General features: G+C 47.2%; 1 protein-coding gene across 1 annotated transcript in view; it reads right to left on the bottom strand.

Moving 5' to 3' along the window:
• The window catches only part of NRG2 (neuregulin 2), a 321168-nt gene that overhangs the window by 9691 nt on the left and 285162 nt on the right, over window positions 1-26315 (bottom strand). The window contains exons 7-8 of the mRNA XM_015419720.1: window positions 8009-8111; window positions 2091-2250 (exon numbers count right to left, since the gene is read on the bottom strand). Coding sequence (XP_015275206.1) covers window positions 2091-2250; window positions 8009-8111 — 263 coding nt within the window. The remainder of the gene's footprint in view (window positions 1-2090; window positions 2251-8008; window positions 8112-26315) is intronic.

Below are 26315 nucleotides of genomic sequence, written 5' to 3'. Positions count from 1 at the left end.
CTGGGTAAAGAGTTCCATGTATCTCACATTAATCCGAAGAGGACAACACTGATTTATTTATAGGATTGTCATAAACGTGCTACATTAAAGCTTGGAGTCTAAGTACCATGAATGGAGTTCCACTAGAGCAGTGGTGGCGAACCTATGGCACGGGTGCCAGAGGCGGCACTCAGAGCCCTCTCTGTGGGCACGGTGCCATCGCCCCAGCCAGGCCCAGACCACTATTAAAGTGTTGAATTCTCTGCCAAATAATTTTAAGTAACTGAAAGCATTTGGGATTGCTTTCCTTCCTTTGTTTGGATCATCTTAAGTTAATGTATGAGTTGTTTTTTCTAAAGTAAAACCTCAGTATTCAGGTTAAACTGCCGTGTGGGCACTCTGCGATAAATAAGTGGGTTTTGGGTCGCAGTTTGGGCACTCGGTCTCTAAAAGGTTCGCCATCACTGCACTAGAGGAAGGCACACACCCCGATGCAGCCTGTGTGCCCCCCCCCCCAGTTGTGCACCTGTAAGTCAGAGGACTGGAAAGAACAGTGTGGGGAGCCGACTGGGAGCCTGCAGAGGCAGAGAGGGGAATCTCCCTCCACTTTTCTACAGATGGAAAAGCCGTTCCATCAGAGGAGCTGTTGCTGAGCCGAGTTACCATTTTCAGAGGTGATAATTCAGTCAGTCCGTTCAGATTAGCCTGTGTGTCTTGGACTTTAGTCTTTCACCTCCAGAACGTCCCAAATAATTACATTAACCAGGAATACCAATTATGATTAAGTAGTTCTGGCCTCATAAAGCCAGATAAGCTTTCTTTGTTCTGGGTTACAGGCGACGTTCCCTCTAAGCTCCACAGTATTGTGAGCAAAAACTCTACCTTGTGAGCGAAAAAAAAGGCTAGTAGCATTAAAGCTGTGAGCAAGTCTAAATCTGACTATTGCATAAATTAGTTTTTTAGATTATTTCCATAACCTTGTAAAATCTCAGAATGAACTCTTTTAAACTATATTTAAACTGTATTTTAAGAATGATTTAAACATTATAAGAGAAACAAACAGAAACAAATCAAATTTCATTACAGAAAATGTTGTCCTCTATGCGGGTAGACCTGGCCTCTGGAGAACAGGTCTACCCACCCCGGTCCACTATATTGGTAGACCTGGCCTCGGACTGTCGCCCTGCGCTGAGCCTTAGAAAACATACCAGCACTTGTGGGCAGTGTTCCCGCTAAGCTGAGGTAGTGTGAGCTAGCTCACAGTTTTTTAGCCTCCGGCTCACACATTTTTGTCTTAGCTCAGGGAGGATGGCTCCAGAGCCAACTAATTGATGCAGGAGCCAAATTGCTTGCTCACAACTTTAATGCCAGAAGCTCACAAAGTGGAATTTTTGCTCACGAGACTCCACAGCTTAGAGGGGACATTGTTTTTTTTGGGGGGGGACTTCTGCAGTCTACTTTGTGGGGTGTTTTTTTAGTGAAATATGACTAAGCATCAGAGCAGATAATGGCCCTGCTCCTGAAAAACCATTCAAGGAAGGCTGCTCACTGGCCATGGCACCTCCTCCCAGCCGACAGAAGATGGACAAGAAGGAGGAGGAGGAGGAGGAGGCAGCCAAGGAAGAGGAATGCATGGAATCCAGGGTGGGGGGTGGGGGAAAGGAAGAAAGGCAGGGCTAAGGAAAGAGAGAACAGGGGAGTGAGAAGGGGGAAGAGGAGGGATGGCTTTTCTTCCTCTTTTTCTGTAGCTGTTCGGCCTCTCCCACCACTCTGGTTGCCAAGGAGTCCCCACGAGCCAAATGAACAGAAGTCACTTACAACAGTTCAGTCCAGTTGACCTTTATTGGTATCAACTACCTTAAAAAGGATTACCCTAAGAAGAAATATACACTTAAAACCACGTATAGCCAGACATATAAAACATAAGGTAGCATAAAACAATGACTCATTGGACGTTTTCCTGACGTAGCTTTACCGCTGATTGTAAAAACATGGCTACGTTCACTGATATTTCCGGAACAGAGTCATTTCAAAGACGGCACACTCTGAAAGCATCAGGAAGGGTTCGTCACGCTGGCTAAGATAGGATTTAAATACCTAGCACATCAAACCACATAAAATTGGCCATGCAAACAAAAGTCACTTACATCAGCCATCTGAATTTCCTCAGGGTCCAGCCGGGGGTGGCTTGGTCCATTTGCGAGGTTCCTGTTCTGATGCGCTGGACACATATTTTGCCTTAAATGGTTATGCATTTGATTCCTCTGTTTTCTAAAGAATAAGCAGATGAAGAAAGGTCACTTAAACGTGCACTGCTTCCTATCGAAAAGGCGCTCAGGTAAGAACGGGGAAACCCCAAAGCCAACTGTGAGGATGGGACCCTTTGGCCACGTTCTTCTACCGAGGAAGATACGGGTCCCCTGCTCAGTGGTTATGCCCGGTCTTCGGTAATGTTTGCCCTGAGTGACTGGGATAATCAGGGGTCATTTCCTGCAGGAGCGCACAGGAGCGGAGCTCCGGCAGTAAAGAGCCCAGGGGGTGGGCACATGCAACAAGCTCTACCCCCTGCTCCCAGCAGCCCTCAGTCAGAGCAAGAAGCAGCCAGGTAAGTTGCAGAGCTCCCCCCCAGCTCCCCGGTGCAAAACAGTCCAGTGGCACCTTGAAGACCACGTTTTATTCAGGTACAAGCTCTCCCTCCTTTGCGAGGGCAGATCTGCACATCCCCCCCCGCCAAATAGCTAGCAATCCAAAAGAGTCCAGTGGAGCCTGAGCAGTGGGTGTTGCCTTCCGACACACTTCCGGGTATGTCAGGGGGTGTTGCATATGCAAATAAGGTATGCTAATGAGTTATGGTAATGAGCTCCTGCACCTCTTTTTCTACGCTGGGGATAATTGAATCTGTTCTGCAGAGGCAAAGGCATGCTGGGATCCTGAAGGACAGCTCGCCCAAGTACCCAGCCACATGTCTCTCCCTATTGTTAATGGCCTTGCTGAGGTCTTGCAAACTAGTGGGCCATGGCTTCCTCACTTGGGTCCATCCATCTCATGTTAGGTCTTCCTCTTTGCCTGCTGCCTTCAGCTTTGCCTAGCATGATTGACTTTTCCAGTGACTCCTGCCTTCTCAGAAGGTGACCCATGTACAATAGCCTCCGTTTAGTCGTTTTCGCTTCTGTCATATTGGTAGAAATAATTAAAGCAGGGAATGACAACAGAAGAGTTTGCGGTGGGTGGCCGTGTTGGTCTGACACAGCAGAACAAGGTTTGAGCCCAACGGCACCTTTAAGACCAACTAAGTTAATCTGGGTATAAGCTTTCATGTGCATGCACATTTCTTCAGATACATTGAAATAAGACTTCCTCAGCTTCCCAAGACACTGAATGGGGGACCTCAAAGTAGCTGTTTTACTGCAAAGGAATTTCAGAAACAGACTGGAATGGGAGATTGCTGCATTACAAGTTATCGCAGCACTCAGGACAATGAAAACCCCAGGGCTTAACAGAGAAATCGGTTTATTATCTCACTATACATGCTAATGTCATTCAGTTCTTGCATCTGTTTGTAAACTCTTTTATTATGCTGTGTATTATGCTGTTTCAATGTAGTTCGCATACGAAAGCAATCAGGGCTCTTTTTGTAGCAGGAACTCCTTTGCATATTAGACGACACCCCCCCGAATGTAGCCAATCCTCCAAGAGCTTACAGAGCTCTTCTTACAGGGGCTACTGTAAGCTCTGGAGGATTGGCTAAAATAAGGGTGTGTCGCCTAATATACAAAGGAGTCCCTGCTACAAAAAGAGCCCGAAAGCTTATACCCAGAATAAAACTTTGTTGGCCTCAAAGGTGCCACCGGACTCAAAATATGTCCACCAGAAGAGTTTGTCGCTGTTTTTAGCCTCTGAAAAAGTGTTTCCCTCAAATGGCTCCACTTCATGCTAGCTTTAGATCTCTTTAATGTGGACAGCAGATTTAAAGAATGTGTTGCAGGCCTACCACACAAGTCCTAATGAATCTTCAACTTAAAAGCAACTTCCATTGGTGGATGGCTCCTCGGCTCACAGGAAATGGTCAAATTTGGCGGAGCAGAAAAGGGTGGATACAAGCGGCTAATTTGGGGGCACATGGCCAAAAGATTAGCAGGAGAGTGTAGGGAGAAAAGGGGGCAATTGTGCCCTCTGCTAAACCTCTGCTGCATGCACAGCTGCACCGACGGGGTGATGGATCATGCCCCAAGGTCACAAACATAATCAACCATGTTAGTCTGAAGTAAATAAAGAAGGCATTCACAGAATACAGTGCAGTGGCTCCAGGCACTAGTTCACTGTCCCCATCAAATTTACGTCTACAGAGATTGTCCTCTTTGCCTCCGCTTTCACCGTGGAGCCATCAGCCACTGTAGTTAAAGAGGATATGTATACATGCATTCCAGTTTGGTCTTCCAGAATTTAAGGTCATCCTGTATGCAGACATTGTTGCTTTACACATCCCAAGGCCTCAATTCAGGTAGCAGGTAAACAGTTAAAAACATTGACCCAGATATCTGGTCACAACATTACATATGGATGGATGTTAACCTTCTGGAACCTCAGAGAAAAGTGTTACATAAAATGTGGATCTTGCTATGTCTCCTTGTGGCTCTGAGAATGTGCATTTCTTCATATTGGTAAAAGAGTAAGACCGGACCCCACACTTTGTCAGAATGTTTTAAAAGATCACAGGATATCACCTTAGAAACCAAGAATATCTTTTATAGAATGGTGGGAATTACGTCTCAAGTAGGCATATTTTGTGGAAGATTGTTGCTCTGGGATGTTTTGGAACAGAAATTCCAGGGTGGCATTCAGCCATATGCCCCCTACCATGTAGTCATTACGATGTAATTAAAAGGACCTCACCAAAATATGTCTACAAATGAGTTCAAAATTCTCATATTTTGAACCGAGCATCATTTCCCCTAGAGTTTCTTCTCTAGCTTGAAATGTAAAGCAAACATCTGGGCTGACTTTTAGCATATGAACCCATGTCCTGTTGGGGAAGTAAGGATTTAGTACATTTTTTTTTTAGTTTGACATTTTAAATTATTTTTCTGAGCACTAGAAATGTGCTGGCACTGCTGCAAAAGCGAAAAGCCACACAGGAAAAAATGGTTTCTCCCATGAAATATCCCCCACCACCACCAAATTTAAGTAACAAGTGAAAACATCACTGTGTTATAGTGTAATAGAGTGTTAGTACATAGGAAAAAAATTAAAAATAGTGCCAAAATATTGCATACATGTTTTTTAAAAGCCATAAAACTCCTTTGCGTCTTTTTTAACTTTTGTTTTCTAACAAGTACGTGTGTGTGTATAGAAGCGGGGCAAAGGGAGGCGCTACAACGGCACAGCTCTTGTGTGAAATTGGTCTGAGTGTGTGTGTGTGTGTGTGAGTGAGTGAGAAAGAGAGAGAGAGAGAGAGAGAGAGAGAGAGAGAGAGAGAGAGAGAGAGAGAGAGAGAGAGAGAGAGAGAGAGAAATCATTTTTCTTTATTTCAGTTCTCAGAGTGGCAACCAACATCATGAGCAAGGAGAAAACTCTTGGGAAAAGACGAGCTTCTGAGAAATCTCCACGCACATTCAGTGCGTGCCCCCGGCTGGGGGGGGGGGGGGGGGGGGAGGGATTTCACTCATAACTAATCCAATGCAAAGCTCCCTCTAGCTCTGAAATGGTCTAGAATGCTGAACTGTGGATTTTGGAGATTGTCCTCATAAATCTGCTCGAGGCAGACTTTTATTATTTTCTCTTCTCAGCTGCAAATCCCTCCCCAACTAAATGAACGCTTTCAATAAAATTTAACATGTACAATTACAGCAATTTTCAGATTTGCATTTCAAACGGTTTCCCAGTGACAGGCAGTTCTATACAGTTCCAAGCCTCATTTATGGCAATGGCCCTCAAGAAACTGAAAGGCAAATTTCACGGGAACCCTGGGTGCAGCGGGCTGTGATGCCGCTGCTCCCAGTAGACAGGGGGCTCCCCTACGGGTGTCGGGAGATCCGGCTTCGCCAGAGTGGTGGAATTCCCCCTTCTCTCCACTCCTACCCATTTTCTTGAAAATATGTGCTCATGATTTACCAGAGTCCTTTTATGACAGGCCTTTCTCCCTCTGACTTAAGGTTGCCAACCTCCAGGCGCCACCTGGAGATCTCCCACTATTACAACTGATCTCCAGACGACCAAGATCAGTTCCCCTGGAGAAAATGGCAGTTTTGGAGGGTGGACTCTATGGCCATAATGGCCCTGCTGAGGTTCCTCCCCTCCTTAGACCCCGCCCTCCCCCGGCTCCACCCCTCAAAATCTCGAGGTATTTCCCAACCCAGAGCCGGTGACCCTAGTCTTACTGCTCAAATGACGCGGACACTGAATCATCACGTGGTCCCTTAGACTGCCAGTTATTGTTGCACTCCTACACACAGTTGTGAGGAGCTGCATCTCATTGCTCAATGGAACTTGTTGTTGTTGTTGTTCAGTCGCACAGTCGCGTCCGACTCTTCATGACCCCATGGAACAGATCACGCCAGGCCTTCCTGTCTTCCGCCGTCCTCTGAATTTGGCTCAATTTCATGTTCGTTGCATCTATGACACTGTCTAACCATCTCATCCTTTGCCGTCCCTGTCTTCTTTGACCTTCAATCTTTAACTTGGTTCGTGCTTGTCAGGACCAGAGGCTTGTTCGTGATGTTTGAATGCAGTTGAGGTTATGAATTTTGATGACTTGCAAGAGCACCTGAAATGCTCCTGCTCCCATAACTTTCCACCCAGAAGTCTTCATGTATTCTAAGTCTGTGTTGCAGTCTGTTTCCTTGGTGGGCTAGGTCAGGGTTTCCCCAGTGTGCCCACAGCTGCCGTAGTACCAGCCAGTACTTCCCTTGGCGCCCTCTGATCTTGTCAGAGAATAGGCGGGGCTGTTGTAAGGCTCATTTTGTTATTGGCTACCCTCATTTATATGAAAGGGTTTTCCACAGGAGGATTAGGAGGACCTGGGTTTTCCTTAGTCAGGCCTTTCTTCTTCCCAGGAGGTAGGAGGAAGGAGGCATTTTGTTGGACTCCAAAGTTCCACAAGTGCCCACAGAGTAAAAAAAAAGGTTGGAGAAGGGGGCCTGGGCTTTGTTGTTGTTCAGTCGCACAGTCGAGTCCGACTCTTCGCGACCCCATGGACCAGATCATGCCAGGCCCTCCTGTCTTCCGCCGTCCTCTGAAGTTGGCTCAACTTCATGTTCATTGCATCTATGACACTGTCTAACCATGTCATCCTTTGCCGTCCCCGTCTTCTTTGACCTTCAGTCTTTCCCAGCATCAGGGTCTTCTCCAGGGAGTGAGTGTAACTTACCTCCAAGTAAATATGTTCATGGCTGGAACACAATTCCAAGTAGCCAAAGCACTCAACTCTATACGGCCTTTTCCTGCCTCGTTTTGAAGCTTGGGATCGGGGCACTAAAAAAACCAAGGCCCAGTCCTCTGCTTGATCTCGACTCGATGGTAGTGTTCGTAAAAGGTAGTGCTCATAAAAGCACATGCATTCTTAAAAACTGTGCTTAACGTCTCACTGGCTCTTTGCTCCCATGCTTTTAACAGCAAATGTGACCGATAGGCAGTAGCAACGGTCATCTTTTTCTTGATGCTTCCCTTCTTTGCATGAACCTGAGACTCAGCCAATACGAAGAGACGGCCTGGACCATAAGGAGACAGGGTTCGCTCGGGGCTCAAACGTGTTGCCTGTTGATATAACCAAAATTCACCACTGGAGCTGATATTCGGATCTGCCAGTTCAAAGCCCAGGATACGTCTCTTGGATCTAGACGAAGAAGCCTAGGTGACTATTTAGCACCGCAGGGGTTCGGCTGCCCGTCCTCTGCTATCTTTCCTTCCCTGCAAGGGGGAACCCTGAACGCCCCCTCTTGGCTGAAGGATGCTAGTCAGGAAACACCAGAACTATAAGAATGATATAAACTTTCAATGGATGGAAGATGGATATTAATAAAAAACCACTCACTTGGTTTTACAGTAAGCTACCACACACACTATTCCCACAACAAGCAACGCAACACAAATCCCGGTAATGGTTAGAACTCTCTTCTGATACAGCTCCTCCGCTTCTGCAAGTGACAAAAAAATAATAATAATAATCCACAGTTAAAATACATTTCAAGTTAGAAGGGTGAATTCTGGACACAAAACTATGAACCCCATCAGTAGGAAACAAATCTATATCAGGTTTCTCCTGGCACTCAAATCCGTACGCCTCTCTCAACAGTAGCCGTACATCTGATCCGCTTCCCTGTCTCTCCCCCAGCCTTTCCTTTCATCGACTTCCTGTCCTTTTGAGCGAAAAGAAAATCCATTCCGGGCTCCCTTTCCTGTCTAAGGGCGGCCCCCACCCCGTACCATCCCTTTCTTTGTAACACTCTCAGTACGCCTTCTTCAGATTACTCGAGCTACGAGTGAGGATCCGACATGACTGTTTAGCATCTATTTTCAAGCTCACAAGGACCCTTCAAATATTTCAGAACATTAACAGGCAGCCAAAAAACCCCCAAAGTAGCCATATTTTCCTGAAGAAAGAGCCTGAAGAGCAATGCGTGCACCCTCTTCTTTCTGAGCTCAAGGTCACATTTCAGCTTCTCCTAACTTTCCGACAGCATTCTGTTTCCGCGTCTGCTCAGAGTGAGGCAAAGTTCATTCAAATACACAGTCCCTTGTTCTGGATAGAGAAATGGTTAGCTGCTGACAGATGAGATGCCTCAGAAACAGGAACAGTGGAGAATCTTGAGAAATGGGCGAGCCATTCAAAACACTCCAAGTGCAAATGGCCATAGATACTTGAGGAAAATGATAGACCTGTGGATGCGTTACATTTACTGTCCTTGGCTAGCTATTATCTGTTGGTGCGGAGGAAGGATGTAGCACTATCAGTGCAGTGGCCACTTGCTAGATGTATGAATGGTGGGTCTCTATGTGCGCAGGCCTGTAACTACAGTGGGGCATTTCGGGGCCTGGCCCCCTGACTTCCTGCCAAGGCCCCCTGACTTCCATCCAGCCCCCAGCCCCCCCCGCTCTCTGGGCCGCCTGGAGGACGCCCAACTCTCTGGGCTGCCTGGAGGACTCCCCACCACCGCCCCTTCCCCAGGCGTGGCCTGATTCCCCACGTAGGCAAGCAGAGTGTGAACGCTGCAAAAGTGAGTTTTTTAATTTTATTTTTATTTTATTTTTTATTTTGTGCCACAGACCCCCCTCGACAGGGGGAGGGTGCCCCCTACCCTCTAAGGTAGGTACCCATTGATCTACTTGCACTTCGGTGTTACATCGTGCTTTCGAACCGCTGGGTTGGCGGGAGCTGGGACAAGGGCCAGGTGCTCATTCTGGCCGCACCAGAATGTTAGTGCCCCCTGACATATTTAAAGGCCCCCCGAGTCACAAAATCCAGGCTACGGGCCTGTATGTGCATCTATTGTGTTTGTGCAAATGGTACTCAAAGGCGAAGTACGTGAGCAGAGATGAAAGGGTACAGGGTGTGTGTGTGGCACGTAAAGAGGAAATGGCTACAGAGAAGGTATCGTCTGTTGTGTGCTGTCCGGCTGCTTCCAAGTTAGGGCAACCCGTGAATTAATGACCATTACAGGTTTAAAGGTCCAAGAAGAGTTGTGGTTCTCTCCTTGTGCAGATTAATTCCCAAGTTACTCCAGTTAGGCACGTATGAGTCATGTCCAAGTTCCAACTGCATGCAAAAGAGCAGAATTACTTCAAGCAGCCATTGTCACAGGTTGTCAAACTCCCAGAGAACATTTTTACCAAAGGACACTTGTTTTCCCTAATAGCACTTTTCATGGCACTGGAACTTTGTGAGCTTCAGTACTAGATTTCTCAGGGACATTTCGGAACTCAATTTAATTTTTAGACATAAACAGACCAAAACATGTTTTTCTCTCTCTCTAATAGGCTTTCTACTTGGCACATTCATAAAATTTCCCAATTTAAGGCCGCTAGCATAAATGATATATTACATGCAGACATAAGTAGCAAAACTCTGTCATCTGCTTCTGTTACAGAAAAGCCACTGGGGGAGGGGGGTTGGAGTGGGGAAATGATGCTTAAGCCTGATGCTTCTCTACCGACCAGCGCACACTCATGAAGCAGCTTTTGCGCATCAAGAGCACCCGCTGGAGTTTTGCTACATACACGTTTTCCATCTAATTTTATTTTAAAACATCTAGTCCACCTTATCTTTCATCCAAGGCAGCGTACAAAATCTAATACTTTAAAATACATCGCCCTACTCGAACACCAACACACATAGAATAGTGCTAGGAAAGTTCCTGTTGCCCAACAACAGAATTCCAGCATAGACTTGCTGGGAGCCCCAGGAAACAGGGTTGCCAACTTCAAGGTGTGGCCTGGAATTACAACTATCTCCAGACAAGAGAGATCAGCTCCCTTGGAGAAAATTCCCCCAACCTAGAGCTAGCAACCCTACTCATGAATGAGAACTGCCTTACATGCTTTGCAGAAAACCACCAATTTGCTTGTAGTGTTTAGGGTGGGCCTCGTTTTATAGTGCTGTCTAGGGTTGCCAGGTCCCTCGGTAGAGCACTGGCGAGAAGCGCAATACATAAAAGAGTCGTCCGAGAAAATCACGAACGATCTGAGAATGCTCAGAATATTGGCTTCCAGTCTCATGGACGACACTGTAAGGGACAAAGGTTGAAAAATAACACGTTAGGAACTGTCTTGATGGATCCATCTCAAGGTCCATCTCCTCCAGCTTGCTCTCCAAGCATATCTCCTTCTGAAGTTCACATGATGAAGACGGCGCGTCTGTATTTGTTGTGTCCGTGTTGTGTCAACTGGGGCCAGCAAATACCCCAGAGCTTGACTCTGGAAGAACAATGGGGACAAGGCTCCTGGTCTCTCCACGGAGGGACCAATGGGATGTTGGCGGGAGATTCAAACCCACCAACGGGACCTAGGGGGTGTCCCCATATGTGTATATAGTTGGCCCACCGGCCGTTCCCCTTTGTCTTTGTTGTGTGCCAGTAAATTGTGCAGGATGCTATGCATGCCGCAGCGGCCTCGCCATGCGGTCAACTTTGTGCACCGGAGGCTAAAAAAACCTGTGAGCTAGCTCACACTTAACTCAGCTTAGAGGGAACACTGGTGTCTACCTCACCTGGAAGGGCAACACTCTGGTTTTTGGGCAAAACTATATGGTTATAACAGATGTGTCAAACTCATTTGTTACGAGGGCCAGATCTGACATAAATGTCACTTTGTCGGATGGGGCCGTGTGTGCCTTAAGACGTAATGCCAGGTACCAGAGATAAAAACTGTATAAAGGACAGCAGCTGGTAAGCTCTGAGTTGGTGTATCCTCTCCGCAAGGGCCCAAGGTGTATCCTCTCCGCAAGGCCTCATGGGCTGGGAGGGGGGTGCAGAGAGAAACCCACATAGGCGGACCGGAAAGGCAGCAGCGCAGCACTGGGGAGATGCTCCCACGATGCTTGACGGCTGCTGACAAGGTTGTTCTGCCGTGCTGAGGCCACAATGGAGAGGCTCTGCCCCTTCCCCCCAAGCACTTCCTCCCTTGCACTAGTTGCTCGCGGGCCACATAAGAGCCCTGGATGGGCTGGTTCTGGCCCCCGGGGCCTTATGTTTGACTCCCCTGGGTTAGAGGATAAATGCTACCATAGAGTTTTGCCCAGAAACCAGAACATCACCCACGACATCCCGGCCTGCCAACGTCACTTCTAGGTGACATAGGCACGTTGTGTTTATTTCTGGCTTCTTCCCTCCCCACTCCCGGGAAGTGCACCCCCATCCCCTGCCCACTGGTCTGATGGACCTGGCAATGCCAGTGCCACCCCAAGCAAAACTGCAGGCTTCTAAGGGCCAAACTGCACGCCATGGGGACCTGCAGCCATAGTGCAGCTGCGAGGCCCTGATGACAACTCCTGTGTAAAAGCACAGCAGGTGCCCAATTCGGATCCGGACTGTGGAACACCTTCCTTGGGCCATTTTCAGCAGCTGAAACAGCCCACCTCGGCTCCCAATAATGGTGTGGGGGAGGGAAGGCAGGAGCCCATCTCCCCCCACACACTAGAGTTCCGAGCCGAAGCAGGCCAGGTCTGCCGAGGGTGGAGGGATTCGGGGGACAAAATTTAGAGGGCCCAAGTCAGTTGGAGGGCCCGTGAAGCTAGCATCGCCGTATTGTATTCAGGGAATGCATTTCAATTTTTTTCTAGCGCAGTTCTAACTGTGGCCACTAGAGGCACAGGGAAGGCCGAGGTCAGTAAAGAGTTTGTCCGTTCTGCAAAGTTCACTAGGACCGATTTCCCACTAGCCGCTGCTCCGTCCTCGCTTTTCCTCCCCCCCCCGCCCCCGATTCTATGTGTCAATTTCCCACCAGTTGCTGCGCGGCTGCATTTTGCCCCGCAGCTTCACCCGATCCCCCCCGCGTCTCCTTGATCCTAAAAAACCAGGATTGAGAAGATGCAGGGGAAATTGGGTGAAGCTGTGGGGCAAAATGCAGCCGCACAGCAACTGGTGGGAAATTGACACGTAGAACTGGGGGGGGGGAAGGAAGAGGATGGAGCAGTGGCTAGTGGGAAATCGGTCTAGGAGTCTTGAGGGAAACCCTTGCTTCTCGGATCTGCTAACCCCATCAGCCAAGCCCACACTGGAGCAAGGAAGGCCAGCCAGGGCAGGCTACAGTCAGTGCCAGGATGCAGTCTCCTTTTTCCTTTAGTTCCACACAGGCCCTGCACAGCCAGATCTTGAAAAGGGGCAGCCCTGTTATAGAGTGCTCTAGCAATTAAAAGAAACCCACCCCCTCTGTTGCCTTTCCCTATCCTACAACTCTTTTCCACACTTTTCTCCTCTTTCCTTTTGCTCTTTGTAGTGTATTCAAAGCTGCCTTGAATGCATGATATGTTGTGAAACATCTAATTGAAGTGTAATGTAAAGCTTCGTCCTGGGCTAGGATCCAAATCCATCCAATCATGTCACTAGCTCAGGAAGCACCTAACCAATCACGTTCAAGCAAGCTCCCTGAGCGGGAAACATCCATGATTGGTCCTTATGTGAACAACCTTATTGGTTGGTATTTGTACAGTGGGTGTGGCTACATTAGCCGGGAATGTTTAAAAGCAGGATAGCTGCAATGTAAAGGCTGTTCTGGCTATCAGATGTTGATCCGTGTTGGAGTTGTGTTTGAGTTGAAGAATAAAGTTGTGTTCTTGCTGAATCACTCCTCCGACTGCTTTGTTGAGCGAGCGACTTAACACTCTTCCTTTCATGATCGTCCATTCCTCTATCCCAACTTCTAAACCCCCTCTTATGTTTCAATCTCAACGTCTCATCCAATCCGGTTGGCAATTTAGAATGTATTTAATAGTAGTATAGTAGCAAAGCTTACTTAATATTAGGAACAGAAGAGGGAGGAGTTAATATTCCCCCATAATCTATCAAAGTGGTAAAAGGATGCTTCCCCCCTACCAATGCATGATAATAAATACTAATCTGCCTCAGTAGTAAGGAGGAAGAGAAATTAGGAATTATTTATTTACTTTATCTCTGGCTTTTCTCCCCAGCGGGAACCAAACCAGCCTACATCGTTGTCCTCGCCGCCATTTTACCCTCACAACAACCCTGTGAGGTATGTTAAGCTGAGAGCATGTGACTGGCCCAAGGTCACCCAGCGAGCTTCCACAGCCGAGTGGCGGATTCTAAACTGGTTTCCCAGAAGCTAATCCAACACTTCAACCACTACACAAGCTTAGCTTCCATTGCAAACAGCAGGGTGTGTGTGTGTGTTTTTGGAGATAACCTGGGCCAGGATATTTCGATTTCTTTCATTTTTGGCCATCAAACTCCCATGATCGTCCTGACGCTGATGGCCAATTTTGAGATTCCTAGTTTTGTTTTCTGATGAGTTATGCCTGCCACAAATGGACATGTGGATTTTTAATTATTACAGATGGGTGGTAACAGCCAGCCAATTGATTTGTTATGATGCTTGGTTGGGATAAGGGTCATGGGGGGGGGGGCAGATTTGTCCGGGGGGGTGGGGGGAGGCTGGTGATTCTAAGCAACCCTGCTTGCATGAGCATTCCTTCGAAACTGGAAGACTGACTGCTTGGGATCCTATAAAATCAAGAGAGCAGGAAACCTGACCTGGTTGCCCTTTGCACAATACAAGGCTCCCTCTTCTTTGTTTGATTGCTCTGGTTTACAGTCGGCCATCTACAGAATCTTCTGACCACTTAAAGCTGAAGCACGTTCCTAAGAGAAAGAGTCCCTTCCTTGTTTGGATTTGAACCCTTTCTCAGCCCATCACAGCCCATTGTTAAAGGACAATAATGTTCAGACTGTGCCTGCATCTCCCTAAAAAATGCAATATGGTTTTTTAGAGGGCAATCTTTCTATCCACCTTGCTGAGGGTCAGCATAATTGCTGACAGTCGATCTGAGACTCTCTTTTTCACAGCTGGGAATCCTGTCACTCTGCAGTCCACAAGCTTTGCCATGATAGATGGCTGGCAACGAAGTGCCGCATCGTGCCGGACTCGTCAGAGGACACAAAAGGGTTAAGAATGTGCCTGCACGTTAATATTCAGACTGGTGGATGTAGTTCTTCAAGCTGAAAATATGAAACCCAGCCCAAGATGTATTGGTGAGGATTTTCAATCATTGTCACTTTCTTTGGGTGAAAAAAAACAACCCTATTCAAACATTCTTTTTCCTCCAAGTCGATTTTCAGCCATTTTCAACATCAGCAAAAGATGCAGAATGGAATCTCACTCCTTGACAGCGCTCATTATCACCCATCGATGTCACTTCGGAATGACAGAATGCTGTTAGAAAGCTGAGAGTGAAATGTTTTGCTGCAATTATGCGGGCCGTTTCTGAGACCAACTGCAGCACAAATCCTATTGATAACACCTGTTAACGTACATCCATCTACAAATAAAGCAACAACATCAGTCTTTATAACACTCCTTTGGGGGGAGGGGGGGAGCAAGCCGGTAATGTTTTGAATAGATCTAGCTATCTCCGTACTTTTCCATCCAATATGTTTATCATTCTGTGGTAAGAAGCATATGTCAAGGCCAAACCAACGCATGGAAAATAATGTCCACCCACGGGTGCTACAAAAACATACGGAGCAGGACAGGTGTGAAAGGGAGAGACAGAATGGTAGAGGGTTCGTAACTGCAAAACAGTGAACCTAGAAAGAAAGGCTTTTAAAAATGCAACAAACAATACATACACAAAGACCAGGGACATTTCACAGTGTATTTGAATCAGCAGACCCAGGTTGATTCTACCGCCAAGACCACATTTCACATTACACTCTCCTTTCACAGAAGTACACATGCTCTGGAAGGCTGGCGATTGCGTCTGATACACAAGCACCGCTCACAGTGTCTTGTCAGCAAAGCGGGGTGCGTGGTCGCAAGCATTCCCCTGAATAAAATATCTGAATGTGGGAAGCAGACTGCATCTCCTGTCACAGCAAAGGGCAAAACAGGAGGGTACTGAACCATCCATTCTCACAGGCCTGTTTGGAATCCGGGGAGATGAGTAACTTGCATGGTTTTGTGGCCGTTTGGAAACGTGGACAAACACACCATAAGGACTAGGCTGGTTCCAGCGAGCCCACTAGAGCGATGACACTTTCCTCCTCGAAAACCAGCAGACTCCCTCCTAGTCGATGGGAGCGGAGGACTCTCACGTGGCTCTGCTTCAGCAAGAACTGAACCTGATAGACCAAGACCAACTCACAAGTCACGCAGAAGGCCTGGCAGTAGCAACTGTGGTGAGTACTTAGCACATGTGTGTGTGGGAGGGGATGCCACAACGGAAAGACCGTGAGTTGCCGTGAGTTTTGGGTTTTGCGCGCGTGTGTGTGTGTGTGCGTGTGATACTGGTTTGAACAGAAGCAACTGATTTGCATTGACAACCAGATGAGTATGACATGGTTTCTCCTTAAATATCAGATGTTTTGGGATTCCTTTTCTACACGTTTTCTCGGCCCTACGCGCCGCTTCACTGGGTTCACTTCCTTACTTGAACTGCACTGAGAACCTCCAGGCAGGGAGAGGGAGCTCTGTCCCAAGCTATCCTACCATGAGACAAGGGCAAACGCCTAGTTACCCCCACCCCCCGTCCCCGCTGCCTCTCCGAGAATGTCACATACAAATCTTCAGACGAGGACCGTTAGTCCCACTGCCTGGCAGATCAGACGGCTCATTTGCCTCTACCAGACAAGAGATGCCAGGGGCTCAAGGAACCCCGCCATCCACCCTCCAAGACTTTGTCTTTAATCCCCAGTAAGAGGCCCACAGGTGGGCAATGAGTACTGAGGGCACCACTCAGCGCATGCACTCGTCTTTCACGTTGCTCCACGTGGCATATGGCTTGCATCCAGGGCTTTTTTTGTAGAAAAAGCCCAGCAGGAACTCATTAGCATACCCAACAGCAGGAACTCATTAGCATATGAGGCCACACCCCTGACAGCACAGCTCATTAGCACATTAGGCCGCACCCCCGTGTTACCAGAGGTGTGGTCATCCAGCCACGCCCACCTTTTGCTTCTTATTCTGTTTACCTTGCTTGTTGTCGAAACCCAGGGCCTTTTTTGTAGCAGGAACTCCTTTGCATGTTAGGCCACACACCCCTAATGTAGCCAATCCCAATGAGTTTCTGCTGTTGGGTGTGGCCTATTATGCTAATGAGTTCCTGCTGGGTGTGGCCAACTCGGGAGCCAGCCGGAACTCCGTTCCTGTGCGTTCCTGCCCAAAAATAGCCCTGCTTGCATCCTGGTGTCTGCAGAAGACATATTCTTGGGTCCAAACTGGGAGAGCCCCATCACAACCTCTGAGGTCTGCAAACGCCAGAATAGTTTAGAGTGGTGGGTCCAGGTGTGGCATATAGACATCACTCATGTAACCGGGGCTGCTTCTGCACTGGCTTTTCCCTCTGTTGTTTTGGCAAACCCACATTGGAACAGAAATTCCCCTCTGCATTGCATGCCGCTTTCGCTTCCTTTGACCATCGGATTTATGGTACCCTCTACACTGCATGCCGCTTTTGCTTTCTTTGATCAAAGGGTTTTGTGGTAGCCTCCACACGCCATGCCACTTTCGCTTCCTTTGAACATCGGATTTTATGGTACCTTCTGCATAGATTTATGGCCGCTTTATGACCATTCAGGGGTGACTTTGCACTCAGGACCGCGTTGGCCCAGGGTATTTGAATGTGGGTTTTGAGCTACCCTTTTCCCTCCCAGTTTCCCTCCCAGTTGAGAAAATGTGGAGAGAATGCCAGATGTAGAAGAATCGCCCACAAAGTCCCCGATGGACTTAAAATGATCTGCTTTCTGTGTTGGACAGAAGCGGTTTCTGTAACTGGTCAGCTGATTTTGGGATCTATTACCACCCTTTCAATTTAATAAGCATGAACTGTGTTGGATAGAGGCGCTATGAAACAAACAAACAAACAAACAAACAAAAAGCCCCTACACTTCTGATAAACCTTGCTCAGTAAACCTGCCTACCATGGAATGTTGGTGAGCTTCTTTGGGGTGTTATCCCAGTAAACAGGGTAGGGCTAAGGCAATTTACCCATTTGATTTTTTTCCTATGTCGTACATTCTTCTCCTGTGAGTCAGTTAAAGGGGAAAAGGAAGGAACATGGGTAGGAAGGTATCTGGAGCAGGGCTTTTTTGTAGAAAAAGCCCAGCAAGAACTCATTAGCATAATAGGCCACACCCAACAGCAGACACTCATTAGCATATTAGGCCACACCCTTGAAAGCACAGCACACTAGCATATTAGGCCGCACCCCCATGTTATCAGAAGTGTGGTCATCCAGCCACACCCACCTTTTGCTTCTTATTCTGTTTACCTTGTTGTCAAAACCCAGAGCTTTTTTTGTAGCAGGAACTCTACAACTTTTCATGTTAGGCCACACACCCCTAATGTAGCCAGTTCTAATGAGTTCCTGCTGTTGGGTGTGGCCTATTATGCTAATGAGTTCCTGCTGGGTGTGGCCAACTTAGGAGCCAGCCGGAACTCCATTCCTGTGCTTTCCTGCCCAAAAATAGCCCTGATCTGGGGAAAAGGCTCAGTTAAGTTAATTTCAAAGAAGATAAATGTACATGGGCCTTCTCTAAACAATCCGATCCATAGACAGACTGGATGTGATGGCACGTAGACCTTGTGTGAGTGGAAGGCAGTTTTAAATACAGGGAACCATAAATTCTAGAATGCCTGGCTAGTGACATGGCTTAGATTTCATCCTCTTCCTCAAATCCTCCAACTTTGCCTGAATTGGGCATTTGCATTATTCCTTTCTAAACAGGCAAGCAGGATAACCATCTCTCTGGTGACCCACGTTCCATGGCTCACCTATCCAAAGGGATTTGGGATTAACGGCAGCACTATTATTGGGAATTTCCTAAATGAATTTTGCAATCACGAAAAAGGTGCGAAATGCCATTCGCAGTAGGAAGAATGAAAAAAAAACCCACCAGGGTCTAAGAAGGAGAGAGGAGTCATTCAAATGAGCTAACTTTTAATATTGGGGACACATATTTTTAGTCTTGAACAAGTTAAAGTGTGTGCAATTTTTAAAAAGATTGGTACAATTTTCAGGGAAGCAGCCCTGTACCACAATATGGATTGTATTTATGAAATGTTGTATCCTGCCTTAACATGCTAGGGGGTCAGCTAACAAAAACCAGTGTTACACACACTGAAAAAACGCAGAAATGTGAGAGCTGGCACGTAACCCCCCCCTTGCCTGCAAGCAACTCATCCTGTCGTGGGTGGCAACTGGAGGGGACGGACCCGAGCTGCTCCCAGAGCCGAGGCAGCTGAGGTCCTCCCAGCCAGCAGCAGAGATGGCTCATCAGCCAGCAGGGCGGCTTCTTTTTGTCCTGCTTTCCAAAGCTCTCCACAGACACCCCTATGAAGGCTATCCCGGGGTTTGGATTCCCAGCAAGGACAAAGGATCGGGAATAGCAGGGCAAACGGGGCGAGGTGGAAGAGCCGTGCGTTCCTTCCAGCCTCCTTCACTTCTGCGCTTCTCCTTCTGCGTTCCATCGCCGTCTAAACTCCATTGCCTTGACTCTGCCATAATCAGCCTCCAAACGAAACCCTGTTTCCCCTCAAGCCCTAGCTATAAAAGCACATTACGTGTTTAGATCATTATTATGCTTTATGTGCTGTGGCCGCCCTGAGCCCACTTGTGGGGCAGGCCAATATATAAGCCAAATAAAATAAGTAAATAGCCCCCCCCCCTCCGTAACCCATCTAAAAACTCATGTCAAGCCACAACTTTCTCCAGTTCCCAATTGTTCATGGGGGGGGGGAATCTTTTTTTGGTCAGGCCATCCGAATGACACCTCCACTCCAACCCTCCGCTCTCCCTTCCCCCCACAGCTCTCCTTTCCCCTCAGGCAAAAGTTGCCCGGGAAAACCCGTCCCGCTCTTTTCGTGTCATATTTCAACTGTGCCATTTTTTACTTTCTTGGGTTTGGTTTGAATCAGCCACTCCTGCTCCACTATCTGGAGTCCTCTTACAGCTGTGGAACACCGTTTTTGGATCCGGCCCAATGTTGTACCTCACGTACAACCAACTGAATGCCCTTCCTCCCAAACTTTGGATAAATGGATTCAGAGCGTGGTTCCTTAGGTGTGACGGGAGCACTGGGGATGTAGGCAGATTTCAGGAGTTCACCAGTTCTACTTGACCATGGTGGTTAACACCAGGGGTCAATTTCATTAAAAAGAGACTGTTTTGGATTGCTAGCTATTCGGGGGGGGGGGGACGTGCAGATCTGTCCTCGCAGAGGAGGGAGAGCTTGTACCTGAATAAGACTTGGTCTTAAAGGTGCCACTTGATTGTTTTGGACTGGGGGGCCGGGGGGAGCTCTGCAACTTACCTGGCTGCTTCTTGCTCTGACTGAGGGTTGCTGGGAGCAGGGGGTGGGGCTTGTTGCATGTGCCTGCCCCCTGGGCTCTTTACTGCTGGAGCTTCGCTCCTGTGCGCTCCTGCAGGAAATGACCCCTGGTTAACACTAATCTGGTGGCTGAAATTGCAGTCACTGGATATATCTGACACACTTAATTTACAAACTAACTTTGACACTGAAATGGATGCCTGTTGTTCAGGGCTTGGGTGGTTAAAAAAAGTAATGCTGGGGCTCTGCCTGGTGCCCATTTCTTTGTTATGCTCACAACTCGGAAGGGCCATTATACTGGACTCCAGCAGCTTCCGGTAGTTCTTAGGAGAACTCTCAGGAAGCTCTCCTCATATGGGGAAAGCGAATTTCTTGCTATCAACTACCAGAAAACCAAAACAGTAGCTTTTGGGAATAGCCCCGAGACCAGGTCATGGTCGATTAATGGCCATCAGATTGAGCAAGTTAAAAAAATTAAATATCTTGGGGTAGTTCTACAGGATTCGGGCTCTAGGGTAAACCACAGCAAATTTGTCGCCAAAGAGAAAGATCAGCAAATACTATAGCAAAATTTCATCGATCACAAGGGGGTTATTATGTGTCGGCAGCTCTTAAACTATTCGATTCAGACACCTTTAATGGCATAATAATAGAGAAATGATACATTTAGTTCCAGCAAATAAATTTAGACAATAAAAGTGTATATATTATGTAAAAAACCTGTGTCTAAGTGCAACTGAGTCTGCTAAGAATTTTGCAACCATAATTGTGATCTCCGTATTAGCATCATTAAGGAAATGTTGAACAGTTCTAGATTTATTAGAAAATAAGCGTGGCCGAAGGGGTAAAAATTTCATACGTGAGGATGTGTGCAGTTGGCAGTCCAGAATAATATGGGAAATTGAATCTGGGGCCATACTGGAACATTTGCAGTCTTTCTTGAGGAGGGATGTTGTTAAATCGACCCCACAACATGTCCCCCTCACAAGAGGGATGTTATGTCTCGGCAGCTCTTAAACTATTCAGGGCTAAAACATTGGCCCAATTACTGTATGGGATATTTGTAGGACCACCCAGCTCATATTTTGCTCCGCAAGAAAGAGTGCAATCTAAGTTTCGAAGAACAATTCTACAGGTGTGCACCTAATGCTAGGCTGAGACTGGAGACAGGCAGCATTAAAGTTGAAGCATGGGTATGTATATTGTGTGTGTGTGTGTGTGTGTGACTAAAGGGACACTTTAATCCCCAAAGTTTATTCCCACTTACAAATAAAGACAACTTTCAATCTAACTGGCTTAAGTCTGTTCAGAGCCATATTGTCACAAATCGGCTCCTCTCTTCATGCTGTCTTGTCTTGTGGTTATGATTAGGCAAAGAGATTAGCTAAACAGAGGACTGAGGACATAGAATGCCAAACTGCTATTGCTAGCCTACAAAATAAGTGCGTGTGGTCAAACTTACCTGACATCTTTAGAAATAAAGGGATTCAGAAGGTCATTTACCCTGGCAAGGTGTTTGGCCCTCCCTTCTGCAGTATTGGATGGCAGATATAACAAAACTCCCTATCTGGAAAGGCTCTGCTCCTGTCCGCTAAGTGAGGTAGAAACCACAGAGCACATGTTTTTTTAGCTGCCCATTTCATAAGGTAGCACGTGATGAGATTATTACTCCGGTGTTAGGCAAATTCTCTGGTCTCACTGAAAAAGTTAAGACTTGATTCTCTTCTATCTGATAAGAATGCCAAGATTACTTGTCAAGTAGCTAGATTCTGTCTGGTGATATTTAGGTCTCGGAAACTGTACTGCAACTAGAGTTAATTTTAAATTGTTTTATTTGGGCTATTGTACGCCTGTATTTTTTAGTGTAAATGTGCTACATGGTTGGTCAAGTGACCGTAGTAAAGAACGGATAAACGAACGAATGCACGACTCCAGCAGAACCTTCAAGACCAACAGGAGTTTCAGGGTATACATTTTTGGTCCTTTCCGCATTTGGATCTTATCCATGGTTTTATCAGAGTTCAACTCGCGACACAGTACCTTGCATTTATCTCTGGTTACAACAGCATCCGTTTATCCTAGGACAAGTGTGGGGAAAAACCGGGGTGACCTCAATGTAATGTGGAAACAAAAAAATACCCCGAGATGATTACAGGGGTGAACTCACGTGTAGTGTAGAATGTAAGTTCAGGGACAGGGATGAACCAGGATTTAAGGTCTAGTGCGGAAAGGACCAATACCTTGCATTTATCCCTGGTTACAACAGCATCCGTTTATCCTAGGACAAGTGTGGGGAAAAACCGGGGTGACCTCAATGTAATGTGGAAACAAAAAAATACCCCGAGATGATTACAGGGGTGAACTCACGTGTAGTGTAGAATGTAAGTTCAGGGACAGGGATGAACCAGGATTTAAGGTCTAGTGTGGAGAGGTAAGCACTGAGTCCTTTCTTTAAAAAGGTGCTTCAGGTTTCAGGAAGAGAAGGAATTCAACCATTTGGAAGTGCTTAGTTTAAAGGAAAGCACCTACTGGTCAGCTTGGGATTTTCTATCTTCCCAAGTGAATCTGCTGTCATTTGCAATATTGGCTAGCTTGCTGCTTCACCTCTCTCCAAACTACTGATGGAAAAATTAACTAGGACTCAGTTTTCATGTGCTGTTCGCTGAAAATGGGGAATTTGGGCCTCACTGTCCTTTGAAAATTATCTGAAGAGTCAGCAAACAGATTCTGATAACTGTTGAAGAAGAGAAGAAGAGATTGGATTTATACCCTGCCCTTCACTACCCAAAGGGGTCTCAGAGCGGCTTACAAACTCCTTTCCCTTCCCCTCCCCACAACAGACACCCTGTGAGGTAGGTGGGACTGAAAGAGCTCTGACAGAAACTGCTCTTTTTCAAGAACAGCTGTGCCAGAATTATGGCTGGCCCAAGGTCATCCAGCAGGTGCAAGTGGAGGAGTGGGGAATGAAACCTGGTTCTCCCAGATTAGAGTCCGTGCTCCTAACCACTACACCAAACGGTTGGTCAGGTTAAAAATAAAAGCTTTGTAGCTTAGTGGATTGACCTTTTGTGATGATGATGTGGTCTGCGCAATGGATATTAATTGTTAGGATAACCCCTTGCTCTTCCTAAACCTTCAAGAAGGAAAAAAGGGAATTATCTGTGTATGCTGCTTTGTAACACACCCGCTTCCTAGGACTGAAACAGTGCATAACCATTGATTTAACTGCTTAACCATTAGTTATGCAACGGCTGATGGGATTTGCACTAAATGCTAAAGGCATAAAAGGGTATAAAAAGCCAAATGCACCACTACCAGCTTTTTTTTTTTTAAAGTAGTTTAGATGGAAATTGTTCTCCTTAAATGCAAGCAAACTATGGAATTACTGAGTCCAGTGGCACTTTTAAGACCAACAAAGTTTTATTCAAGGTACGAGCTTTCGTGTGCATGCACGCTTCTTCAGATACAGTATTCAGATACCTGAAGAAGTGTGCGTGCACACAATAGCTCACACCTTGAATAAAACTTTGGTCCCGGTCACACGGAAGGTTTTGGCCTGGGAGAGGGACGGATCAGGGGTGCAGCAAACGGGCGCGATCTCACCACAACATCTGGGAAGCGGCGCGCACCCGTCCCCGATCCGCCCCTAAAGACGGAAAACCTGCTGCAAAAAAGAACCTCCTACAGAGGAGGACTTACCAGGAACGCCACATCAAGCGCTGCCGTGGGATCGCAGGTGCGCCCGTCGTCCGGAGCAATCCAGGCTCCCAGCCGAACTGCGCATGCGCACACATGTGCAGTTCGGCTGCTGCACTCTTCCTTCAGTGGCTCCCCCCCGGCATCTGATCATGCCGGGGAGGAACTGCATGGCGGCTCAGGGGATCTATGTGATCCTGCTGCCGCATGTCTCTTTTGGTGCGGCTTTCAAAAGCCGCACTTTGCCCATGCTTTTCCCCCCATGTGGCAGGGGCCTTTGTTGATCTTCAAGGTGCCTTTGGACTCAAACTCTGTTCTGCTGCTTCAGACCAACATGGCTACCCCACCTGACTATGGAAGAACTGAAAATGTACAGGTTCATCCATCCCTACAAAGCATGTTCCGCACATTGCCATAATCTCTCTTTGCTGAACGTGCATTTCCAGAACAGAGGCTACAGTGCGGTGAATAAAGGCACTCCAACCGAAACAGTCCCTTCTGCTTAAGGCACCAGAATCCCTTTTTCTCATTTCCTCAGATAGTCACAGGCTCGCCTTGGCCAAATCCTTTTATCTCAGCCATTGTAGCTTTTCTTCCCAATCTGTGTAAGGGAATTAACAGTAAACCTATGTATTTATTTTTATTTATTTTTGTAGTTTATATTCTGCCCTCCCTGCAAACGGGCTCAGGGCAGATCATAACAAATCATTAGGCCAAATCATTCGGCATCACAAAAATCATGGATTAATTGGCATTCCCTCGCTCTGCAGATCTGGTTGGGCCCTTCACTGAGGGATTTTGAGAGATACTCATGCCTGATTTATACTGGTTTATTGATGTAGGTTTATGTAGTGTATTCAATAGCTGTTGTTGAATACCTAAACATGTATGCGAATCACCTCATAGAAACGCAATGTTAAGCTTCGTCCTGGGCTAGGATCCTCATGCACCCAATCACATGGCTAGCCCAGGAAGAACCGACCAATCGCACATCAGCAAGCTCCCCGAGCGGGAACATCGATGATTGGTCGTTATGAAGACAATCTCATTGGTTGATAATGTACAGTAAAGGCGTGGCTATATTAGCCGGGAGAGTTTAAAAAGGGAACAACTTTAATGCAAAAGCTGTTCTGGTTATCTGATGTTGATCCGTGTTGGAGTTGTGTTGGAGTTGAAGAATAAAGTTGTGTTCTTTGCTGAATCACTCTCCGACTTATTTGTTAAGCAAGCGATTTAATAGTTTAAATCAGTGCTCCAGTGTTAGGATCTGAAGTTTCATCACTGGATCATGTCCTCACTTTTGACTATTACGTCTCCTTGTTGAATTAGGCCTGGGGTGTTGTTAAGTTTATTTTTAAAACTATTTGATTTGTGGGTTGATATTTTTATAAGCTAGCTCAGGTCAAAGGGTGGGGTATAAATTTTATCCTGCATGAGTACATTTGATTTGTTTTTTTTTCTGCCACACACTCACTAACTCACCTTGGGCAAATCCCTTTCCCCCCTGCCTCGGCTAAAGTGGGAGAATGTAAGGTGGGAGAAGATACAGAAGGGCTATTTTGGGGCAGGAACGCACAGGAACGGAGTTCCAGCTGGCTTCAGAGTTGGCCATGCCCACTACAGCCAAAACCTCTGTGTGTGTGGCTACAGGGGGGAAGGCCTGGTGAGCGACACACACCCCCGGCAACTCCGAGGCGGGTGGGCCAGGGCCCCCCCTGGAAGGAACGGGGAGGCATTTAAATGCCAAAAGGAGAATTTTTGCACGCAAGACTCCACAGCTTAGAGGGAGCATTGCTCCCCTCCCCTCTAAGGGCCGGCTTGCCCGGGCTCCCTGCAGCCGGGCAAGCCAAGGGAAGGCATGGGGGTGTGGCCTACTATGCTAATGAGTTTCTGATGTTAGGTGTGGCCTACTATGCTAATGAGTTCCTGCTGGGCTTTTTCTACAAAAAAAGCCCTGAGATACAGTATTGGACAGGTAGGAAGTGGGGTGTGTGTGTGTGCCTAGGGTGGAGGCAGAATAGAGCTTTCTGTGTCACCACTTCTGCAGAGTTACCAGTCTTTCCTGATGCAAAATCCAAATCACGTGTGATGCGGGAGACTGTAATTAGATCCCCCCCGCCTTACGAAAGTTCCCTTGAAAAGCAGTGGTTGGGAGCTCTGAATCTGATCGGAGCTGTGGTTCCGGGGAAGGTGGTGGGGAACTCTTTGCATGTGAAATGTTAATTAACCCAGTTTAAATTGGGGGCCCCACTCCAAGCTGTCTTTGCCCCACAGGGAGAAAGCAATGCAGGCACTTCCTCACAGGCCTGGGATGTGTGTGCGAGTTATTTTCGGAAAGGATGCAGCCTGAAAGGATCGACAGTCCGGCTCCCTCGGTTAAACGAGCAACAAATAGAACAAAATACCCTTCCACATTCAGCTGCTTTTAAGTAAAAATTCGTATGTTGGGCAGGGGTCATTTCCTGCGGGAGCACACAGGAGCGGAGCTCCGGCAATAAGGAGCCCAGGGGGTGGGCACATGCAACAAGCCCCGCCCCCTCTCCCAGCAGCCCTCAGTTGGGCCATGAGGAGCAAGAAGCAGCCAGGTAAGTTGCAGAGCCCCCCCCCCCCACCCCCCTTCGGGACAAATCACTTCCCCCCTCTGTC

The sequence above is a fragment of the Gekko japonicus genome, unplaced genomic scaffold (genome assembly GCF_001447785.1).
Source record: "Gekko japonicus isolate JY-2015 unplaced genomic scaffold, Gekko_japonicus_V1.1 scaffold1826, whole genome shotgun sequence".
NCBI lineage: Eukaryota > Metazoa > Chordata > Lepidosauria > Squamata > Gekkonidae > Gekko > Gekko japonicus.
This window is presented reverse-complemented; position numbering and strand designations above follow the sequence as displayed.